Source organism: Natator depressus, chromosome 1 (genome assembly GCF_965152275.1).
Source record: "Natator depressus isolate rNatDep1 chromosome 1, rNatDep2.hap1, whole genome shotgun sequence".
Lineage (NCBI taxonomy): Eukaryota > Metazoa > Chordata > Testudines > Cheloniidae > Natator > Natator depressus.
The window spans coordinates 149,753,043-149,763,036 of NC_134234.1; the positions used below are offsets into that span (position 1 = coordinate 149,753,043).

General features: G+C 45.7%; 1 protein-coding gene across 1 annotated transcript in view; it reads right to left on the bottom strand.

Moving 5' to 3' along the window:
• SRPX (sushi repeat containing protein X-linked) overlaps window positions 1-2,798 on the bottom strand; it is a 68,975-nt gene extending 66,177 nt beyond the window's left edge. Inside the window, 3 exon segments of the mRNA XM_074946268.1 lie at window positions 2,414-2,594; window positions 2,596-2,759; window positions 2,762-2,798. Coding sequence (XP_074802369.1) covers window positions 2,414-2,594; window positions 2,596-2,759; window positions 2,762-2,798 — 382 coding nt within the window.
• Window positions 2,799-9,994: the final 7,196 nt, after the last annotated feature.

A 9,994-nucleotide genomic window follows, 5' to 3' on the forward strand; every position in this document is an offset into this window, starting at 1 on the left:
AACTTCAGCTCATTATAATAGTCACATATCTAATTTTAAAAAGAAAAGGAATACTTGTGGCACCTTAGAGACTAACAAATTAAGTACTCCTTTTCTTTTTATGGATACAGACTAACACGGCTGCTACTTTGAAACATATCTAATTTTACTATCCCCAAAGATCAGGACTATTGTTCAAGCAAAGAATGCTCCTGGACCCAAAAAACAACTTATATCAACAATGAGCAGAGGTTCTACAGTTGTAGATTCCTGGATTACATTATGAATCACATTTACTTGTTTACTGCTTCTATCTTCTGTGATCCTAGACAAATACATCCTTAGCTGAATTGACAAATACCCATTAGTTTTGAACAGCTTTGTTTTTGTGCATTAATTTCAGATGGGTAGATCTGTTACCATTTTGACATACCTTAATTTGGCAAGATAGCTGTTTTAAAGGAGCAGAGAGCTACAGACTCTGATTTCCTTTTGCCTTGGGAATGAACGCAAATTTCAGTTTCCAGCTTAAAACTTGATAAAATACATGTGATACTTTGAGAAAGACAGCATTAGAATAAGTGCAGTACAGTTTTTTAGGAGTATGATGGCTACAACATACCTATTTATGGTCCAGTTGTGGCACTTCACAAGATTATTCTAAAATACTTTTAGTTAATTAACCTCTAATTAAATTAAAACAATTAAACAAAAACAAACAAGAGCAACCTGCTGTAACTACTAAGAAGCAAAACTACATCACCATGCAAACTTTCTGTCACTGAAAATGTAAACTAAGATTAACCCTCTTTGTGCCCAGTCACAGATGGGATATCAGGAAGGGAAGCTAGATGAAGAAATCCTCAGTAACCCTATATTAAGTACTGAGATCCTTAAAGAACATTGGGAAGCTGAGAAGTCCCACATTTGCCCTTCTCCTCACCTAAAAATACCACAGACATTCCATGCTCCTTACATGGACTTCTATGTGCACCTTAACTGTCTTCCACCAGCTTTACAGGAAAAAGGTGTGATGAGTCAAGGTACCATACCTTTAGGCCTGCATCAACAGAGCAGGAAATGCAGAGTAGTGGGTAGATATGCGGGCTTTGGTCCCTTAATTTAAGTGTTATTGTAGCCATTATTTTGGAAGGCTGATAACCTTTGACAACATGAATGTGCATTGTGGAACCAACATAGACACTTCTCTTTAAGACACTGTCTTTTTGAAACCAAAAAATTGCATGTTTTAAAAACAAATAATCCAAAAAGCTCTGTCACAGAGAAATTTTATTTAATGTTTTTAACCCACTTTTTTCAGAACCAGCAATTAAGAAAAATAAAATAAAAATAGGTGTGCAGACCTCCTGCACATTCCCATATAGCAAGTAAGTAACAAACACTACTTCAAGAGCCCTCTTCTGATAGTTTTTATGATGCTGGTACAAATGCAGGGAGCTAAAAGAACAAGAAAGGCTTTGTTCATTTCTTTCAGTGCCACGAGAAACACAAAGTAAATCCATGTTTGCCAAATAAAATAGCACACATTTGTCAAACAGTAAGAGGGTGCCACAAAGAATGGAAAATCAATAAATATTAAAAAGACATTAAAAAGCAGATGATACTGGGCTTGTGTTTCTGTAAAAACATGTGTAGATCACTTAATATTTTACTAGTGCAAACTAAGAGATCCCATATGTTACCTCTCCCCCACACCCCCAGGACTGTACTTTCTTCAGAAAGGGCTGACTTCAATGGAAATACAGAAAGCCTTTCCAGGCTAGTAACTCTGCCTCTCACTGTCTAGTTTGCACAGGGCTTAGTCCTGGAAAGATGCGAGACTTCAATGTCAATAGAGGAGCTGGGAAGGAGTTGCAACACTGCCTGCCAGCCAGGGCAACAAGAAATGCCCAGCACGCCTCTACAGTCTACGGTGAAGTTAGATGTTTGCAAGAGTTTGTGCGAGAGATTTTTACAGCTACTCCCACGTCAACAGACCAGCGTTTGAATGAACTCGAGGAGCCCAGGCAGGGGACCGCTCCTGAGTCTATCTGTGCGCAGGGAAATCAAGACACGTTGGTATCCCGCTCCCGTCCCAACCCAAGTCACACAGCAGGCCGGGGGAGGGGGCGCTGGGCTACGCAGGGGAGCAGCCAAGCTAACACCTGGCGAAGGGGGGCTCGGCGAGGGAGGACTCCGCCCGGAGTCCAGCGGGGCGCACCTAGGCTGGGCCAAGAGAGGCTAGAAACGGACGCGTCCCTCTCCGAGGAGCCTGGCCAGGGGCTGTTGCTGCAAAGGAAGGCGAGTGACTGCGGAGCCCCTGCCCCGCTGCAGCAGCGCCTCAGGGCAGGCAGCCCAGGCTCCCCTGGCCGGAGCCCCCGCGCCAGCAGAGGCGCCCCCGGCTGCAGCAGGGTAAGGCGCCCCGCTCCCCTACCTTCGTACGCGAGGCTCAGGCACACGCCCAAGGCCAGCAGCCAGGCTAAGCAGAGCGAGCGGCTCCCCATGTTGCGCGGCTGAGTCCCTTCCCCGCCGGAGGCTGAGCGACAAGGGGGCAGGCGGAGGAGCGGGACAGAGACATTCTCCGCGTGGGCTCGGGGGCTCCGCCGCAAACTCCTCCCTCCTCGTGCTGCCGCCGCAGCTCTGAGCTCCCCCAGCCCGCGCCCCCCAGCGGCCCGGGACGCTGCGCCGAGCTGCAGGGAGTCTGTGGCCCAGCTGCCTTCCCAGCCTCTCCCGCCAAGTCTCGCTCCTTTCAGATGCATTTGAAGGCGGCTCTCGGTTCTCCCTCTGGCGGAGTTTGCAAGAGTTCCTGTAGGAGCCATGGACGCTCAGAGCCCTGATCGCTGGCTGGTCTCCCGCCTGGAAACGATCAAAGCCCCACACCCCAGGGCTATCATACCCGGTCCCGGGCAGACAATACCTACCTCTGACAGACAGCTCGGGGGGCTCTCTCTGTTACACCTTGCCAACGCTGGCATAGCTCGGCGTGCCTGCAAGGGACTAGGAGTGAACTGAAAGGATTTTGTTACAGCCCTCTCCCCTCCCGCCCTCCAGCAAAATCACAAGACAAAGGATCCCACCCTGATATACATGCAGCAGTTTACTGCTTGGGACCCCCACCACACGGCTTGCCTCTCAATCCCCACACTGAAATGAGGGACATCACTGTTTTCTTGAACACACAGTTTTGTTTTGTTTTTTAAATACATACAAGCTTGTAAATAGCCTGGACCTTATTACAATGGAACTAAATGATTTTGGGTACTAAAAGCACGTTATGTGGAAAACCACTATTTAAAAGAAAAAGACCATTTGTTCTGATCATAGAATATTAGAAATGGAGAGATGCAAGAGACCCTTAAAGGAGATCAAGTCCAGCCCCCTGTACTGAGGCAGGGCCACAGTTACCAGTCCCCTGTGTCAGTGACCCTCAGCACACCCTCCCCTCTGTTTCCCATGTCAGAGACATTGGCCTCAAATGCATCCTCCCCAAGCCATCCACACCCACAGCCCAACTTGGTCTATGGCAAACTTTCTCAGCTGCATGCTACTCTAGAAGGGAGTGGGGCAGACACAGCACCACATGTATCAGGCAAGGTGGAGGTATCTACCACTGGGTGTGGTTGTGTCCAGGTGCCAATGTGGGACTTTCCAATAGCAATGTGGGACCAAAGGACAACTTTACAAATCAGGGCCAGATATGAGATGTCCTGCTCTATGCAGGACACTTGAGAGGGATGCCATGTGGCATTGACTCAACCATTTGCAAGCTGGGATCACTACCCTCTTTAGTGTGGGAACAGTGGGAGGAAGCTTGCCATGAGATCTCCTTCCACCTACACTAGTGATTACCAGTCCAGATCCCCTTTCAGGAGCTGTATGAGGGGAAGGCAATACGCTACTAGTTCCAATCCCTTCTCTGGCAACAGTGAACCAGAGAAAGAAGCAAATGGGTGCCAGCTCAGAGCTCCTCCTGTAACAGCAGTAGGACAATAGAGATGGCACTCACTGCCAGTTTAGGCCTGGAAAATTCCATTCCCCACTGCCCCCATTTCAGATGCCCTGCACTTGAGCTGCTTTGGTTGCTCAGAAGTTTCCAGTATGGCCAACCTCCAGTGCTCAAAAATCATGAATCAAGCACCCCAAATCATGAGATTTTTAAAAAAAGTATTTTTTGGGGGGGGAGGTATTTGTCCTTCGGTTTTGAGGTACAAGGCTACTCTTGTGTCACATTTTTAGGCTCTCCTCCATAAGCAGAAGGGACAGAAACTTTACTTTGTTTTTTTAAATGAAAGCTGAGATTCTCATGTTCAGTAACTCCTCGCTTAACATTGTAGTTATATTCCTGAAAAATGCTACTTTAAGCAAAACGATGTTAAGGGAATCCAATTTCCCCATAAGAATTAATGTAAATAGGAGGGTTAGGTTCCAGGGAAATTTTTTGCACCAGACAAAAGACTATACAGTAATCACTAATCTAAAAGAGTTGGGACTTTAAGAAAAATATCAAAGTTTGCAAAACTTATGATAAAAAACATGGGAACTGGCAACACTATGTTGGCAATAGCTAGAATAAGAACTCATCTTCCTCCACTCTAGAAAGGAAGCATCTGATGTGGGTAAAAGAATGTTGAAGGGATAGTGTAAGGGAGTGGAGTCCTGCTGGCATGTAGCCTTCAAAGACGGTGCAGGCCAACAGTGTAAAAGGAGAGAGATTCCAGCCAAGGCCTGGGAGCCCAGGTCAAGACAACAGCAGGATTTGGAGCAGGCCTCTGCAGAACAGGGAAAGGTGCCAAACTGGGAGAGGGAGTTTTCTTTTTCTGAATTATTTTTTTAAAGGGCATCAGTTTTCTCATGGAGGATAGTCACCGCTCAGAGAGTGATGTTTGAAAACAAAGCAGAGAGACTAAAACCAGGACACTGCACATAAATCCTCCATAGTAGGACTCAGGGAGGGGTGTCAGAGGCTGGGCTAAAAGATCAGGGGTATCATGGTCCCTGTGTGTGTTTGTTTACCAACATGTTTTCTACGCACACGCAGCTTATTCTTGCCGAGCATAGGATTAATCTGCACAGAGTAGTGTTGTATCAAGAACCATTGCCAGCAGAATCAAGGATGTAAAATTTCTTGCAGATAATTTCTGTTCTCCTAGCATTGTCCCCCCAGATTTATGACATCTGGGCTGCTCTCCTCCCTTTGCAGCTCACAAAGGCAGATCAGAGTTTTGGAGTTGCATGGTCTGGCCATGCCCTCTCAGTTCCGGCTTCCTTCCAACTGAGTTATTCCCAAACTGCAGAATTTGCATAACATCATTAATAACAAATAACAAAGTAACTATACACTTTAGACCAAAGGAGGCAGTCATATCATAACAATCCCACTTAGTATCTGACCCTTAACTCATGAGCCATCCAGGACGGGTAGAATTGTGGGAGATGCTGCTACCAGAAAGGAAATTATCAGTGTGAAATTTTCCATTCAGCAGCTCAGTATCTCCCATAGTTCTTGACATCTGGGAAGTAGTGAGCAATGAACAGATGTAAGGAGGGTTATAGAAATGGTCAGAAAAAGGAAAACAATATCTCTCCCCATCCATATTTTCTCAAACTGCAAAATCATTTCTGGGCAAACCCGCAGCACCTTCCTGCCAAAGGAAGTCCACCTTGTAGTTATTGATAAAAATGGTAGCATTTGACCAGGTGGTTGCCTTACAAATTTCCGCTGTGGATGAATTAGCTCTTTCTGCCCATGAGGTTGCCAGAGATCAAGGAGTGTGCCCTGAACACTTTTGGAACCAGAATCTCCAATGCCTTGTACACTTCCACAATGCATAGTCTTATCCACCTAGCAACAAACGACTTTCAAGCTCCGAATCCTTGGCATTTCAGATGAAAGGATACAAACAGGGCACTTGATCTCCTCATGGCCTCTATGTTTGAAGTACATTTTCAGAGCCCTTCTGACAACTAAGGTGTGCCACCTCTGCTCAGTGGATGCTGTGGCACTGGACAGAATGAAGATACAGTAGAACCTCAGAGTTATGAACACCAGAGTTACAAATTGACCAGTCAACTACACACATTTGGAACTGGAAATACACAATCTGGCAGCAACAGAGACCAAAGAAGAAGCAGCAACAGCAAATACAGTACAGTACTGTGTTAAACATAAACTACTAAAAAAAATGGAAAGCAGCATTTTAATTCTGCATCGTAAAGTTTCAAAGCTGTATTAAGTCAATGTTCAGTTGTAAACTTTTGAAAGAACAACCATAATGTTTTGTTCAGAATTATGAACATTTCAGAGTTACGAACCTCCATTCCCGAGGTGTTCGTAATTCTGAGGTTCCACTTTTGAACCATCTCTTAGGAAGCGTGGAAAACTGTGGAAAGAACACTTCTCTTTAGGGATAAACGATTCCAGAGTTCTGAGCACCACCTTCTCCTCATGTAACATGCAGTAAAGTTTCTGTGTAGGGAGCGCCGCTAGCTCCAACACGCACCTGGCCAACATAATGGCCCAGCAGAAAGCAAGTTTTGATAGGCAAATAAAATGCTGACACTGACATCAGTGGTTCAAAGGGATGGTTTGTCAGGACTCTCACTACAAGTCCCACTTGGGAAAAAGAGGTCCAATTGGCTAACCAGACTGCCCTACAGAATCTGGCTACCTGGGGGTTCTCTGCCACAGAACCCGCAGATCCTGTGAACATCACACTACTAAGGGCAGACACCTGATGTACAGTGGTGCTAAGTTGGAGACCTTTGTTGAAGCCAAAACCAAGATAGCCAGAATTCCTGAATTTCTAGGGCTTGCTTCGTGTTCCTGGCACCAGCCCCAAAACTTGGTCCAGACAGAGGAGTATGCTTTCAAGGTCAATATTCTTTGAGAAGAAAGAACTGTTCTGATGACACTGGAGGACAGACCCAACAATATTAGAGCTTCCCTTTCAATAGCCAGGCTGTTAGATGCAGCCGGTTCAGTTCCGGATGAAGCAGAGGACCTTGTGAGAGGATGTCCTATGTTTCTGGGAGCTGTAGAGTGGTCCCAATTTCAGCTCTATCAGGTCTGAATACCAGGGTCTCCTCAGCCAAAGTGAAATTACCAATATTACTGTCTCCTGTTCTCGCTTTATTTTCTGGACCACTTCCCCTAATAATGGGAAAGGTGGAAATACACAGAGGAGGCCCTAAGGCCATCTGTGTGATAGGCCATATGTCCCCATGGATCTGGGGTCCACTTTTCTACAGTGAAGTACTTTTGTGAACCATGTTAACGTAGTTCACAAATAAGTTGGTTGAGGTCAGGTGGAATAATTAGACGATTAACTCAAAGACTACCTGATTCAGGCACCACTCAGAGTTGTTCACCTTGCACCTGCTGAGCCAGTTCACCTTCTGGTCCAGGTCTCCCTTTATGTGAACTACCCTGAGGGAGAGGAGAGAATGCTCCACCCACTGCACGTTTTCCATTGCTTCATCGTGTAGTGCTGGGCTTCTTCTTTCCCTCCTGAGTTGTTCAAATATGTGACCGCGGTTGTGTTGTCTGACTGAATCAGACCGTGGTTCCCCTCTAGGCTGGACTGGAACTTCATAGTGCCAGCTTGACCGCTCTCCGTTCTAAAAGGTTTATGCTGCGGGTCCTTGCCTCCAGGTTCTTAATGCCTTGAGCTGTTTGGGACCCCAGGTGTGCTCCCCAGCCCTCCAGGCTGGCATCAGTTGTAAGGATCAGGAGATCTGGAAAGGGGATCTGCAAGGCATATGGGAGTGCCCTTGCAGACATTGCCCTGGGCTGATCACCATTTGATCATCTGTGTCAGAACCCACACTTGATCTGTCATGCATTCCAAGTGTCCCCCTCATACCTTTAGGATAAAGCCCTGAAGGCACCTGATGTGTGATTACCCCCATGGAATGATCCCCAAGCATGATACTAGGAGGCCTAGGAGTTGAAGGCCCAGTGCAATACTGGGCGTCTTACAGTTCCAAAACAAATGCAAGGAGGTCTTCAATCTTCTGGTACCTCTCTAGAGATGGATATATCCTTGCTATCGAAGTGTCTGTGCCCACTGCCAACTGAGTTATTTGGGTGGACAGAATCAAGGAGCTTTTCTTGATGCTGATAATAAAGCCATGCCTCTGCAGGAAATTCAAGGTCAGTTATGTAGCTCTGTGGGCCGCTGCTTGGGATGGAGCTCTGATTAAGATGTCACCCAGAAAGGGGTTCTGGTGGAACCCTGTGACTCTGGGTATGATCACCACCTTTGTAAAGACTGGGGGAGGGGGGCAAGGATGAGTAAAATGGGACAGGGATGACACCATAGAGGTTAGGGTCTCCCTCCAGAACTTCAATTTCTTCATCCACTTGTTGAGCCTTTTGAGATCTAGAATGGCTTGGATCCCTCCCTGTTTACTTCTGAATGATAAAGAAGATGGAATAGCACCCTGCAAATCTTTCTTCTGAGGGCATATTCTATTACTCCCATACCTGGGATGTGAGAACTCTCGTTCTGGATTAGATCCTGCTTTACAGGATCATTCAAGATGGGGACTGGATGAAAAACAGATGGGGTGGAGCCTGTAACTCAAGAGAGTATCCCCACCTCACTATCTCCCTGACTCACTGGTCTGGGATCAAAGCAATCCATTCCTCCAGGAAATGGGAAATCCCTGCCCCCAAGCTTCAGCTCCAAATCTGGGCGGAGACCTATGCAGTCTTTGTCATAAAGAGGCTTTGGGAGTGGCAGGGTTCTCTTGGGCCTTTTCTCCTAAACCACAGTTCAATGGCTTTCCTCTGGAGAACCTGCTTATCTCTTTTCTGGTATTTCTGTAAGGATGAAGACCAAAGGAATGCCTGTGTCTGAAGGCCGGGCTGTACGCTCTCTTAAAGGCATGGTGTGGCATTGGAAAGAACTATTTAAATTTTGCGGCATTGTCTGCCACTAGCTTGTCTCCAAAAACCCGGCCTTTGTGAATTTGGCAGAGCACATCATCTGTTTTGAGAGGCTATCCACCTTCCAGGGACAGAGCTATCTGTGAAACCCTCTGGCAAAATGTATGCCTCATCCCCCTCTAAGGCTGGTTCACAGAGACGATGACAACCTAACTACTACTGCTATCAGTTACTCCATTAGCTCAAGTGGCAGAGGGCTGTGCAGTGGATGATGAACCATATGGGTGTCAATATGATACTGTACAATGGAATTTTTTTTTTCAGTTTCAACCTTAATTTGATTCTCTGGTGTGTCTGCATTATGATACAGATGCTAATTATATGACCACATACTATTTCTTCCACAGGATCCATGCTTCTTCAGTGTATGTCTTGGGGAAAATTTTATCCCTATATTGTATATGCAGAAGAGAACTTACTCAGTTTGTAGTTTTTCTGTCAGTGACATTCTAGTTTTAAAGTTCAGCAGCAGGGGGAGCAGCAGCCAGCTGTTTTTCATAAGCTACAACCGGACAGGAACCACTAGAGGCCAGCATATCACCAGGTTTTTATCTCACTCACTGGATAAAATTGTCTGAAAGATACAGAACTAAGGAAGTTTCATTCTTCTTTAGATGGCAAATTACTAGTGCTACTTAACAGTCACTTCGCTGTTTGCAATAACCATCTTAGGAGAGATCCTAACTATTTTTCTTAAAATGGGACATACGCGGTTGACAGAGTAATGCATCAAATTGTTATACCATCTTCTGTTAAGAAGGTGGAGGACCAAGTATTGTTGCTAAGTGTAGGAGTATTATTCTTGTACTTTGTATCACAGGATGGTTTTAAATTTTGTTAGCATTGATATTTGTTATTGGTAGGAAGTATGCAGCACGACTATTAATCTGAAAAACGGTGTCACATTACAGAGTATTGAAAAGGGCTAGAGTGACCAGAGGGCAAGTGTGAACAATCGGGACAGGGGGTAGGGGCTAACAGGTGTCTATATAAGAAAAAAACCCCAAAATTGGGACTGTCCCTATAAAATCGGGACATCTGGTCACCCTAAAAAGGGCTCATAGA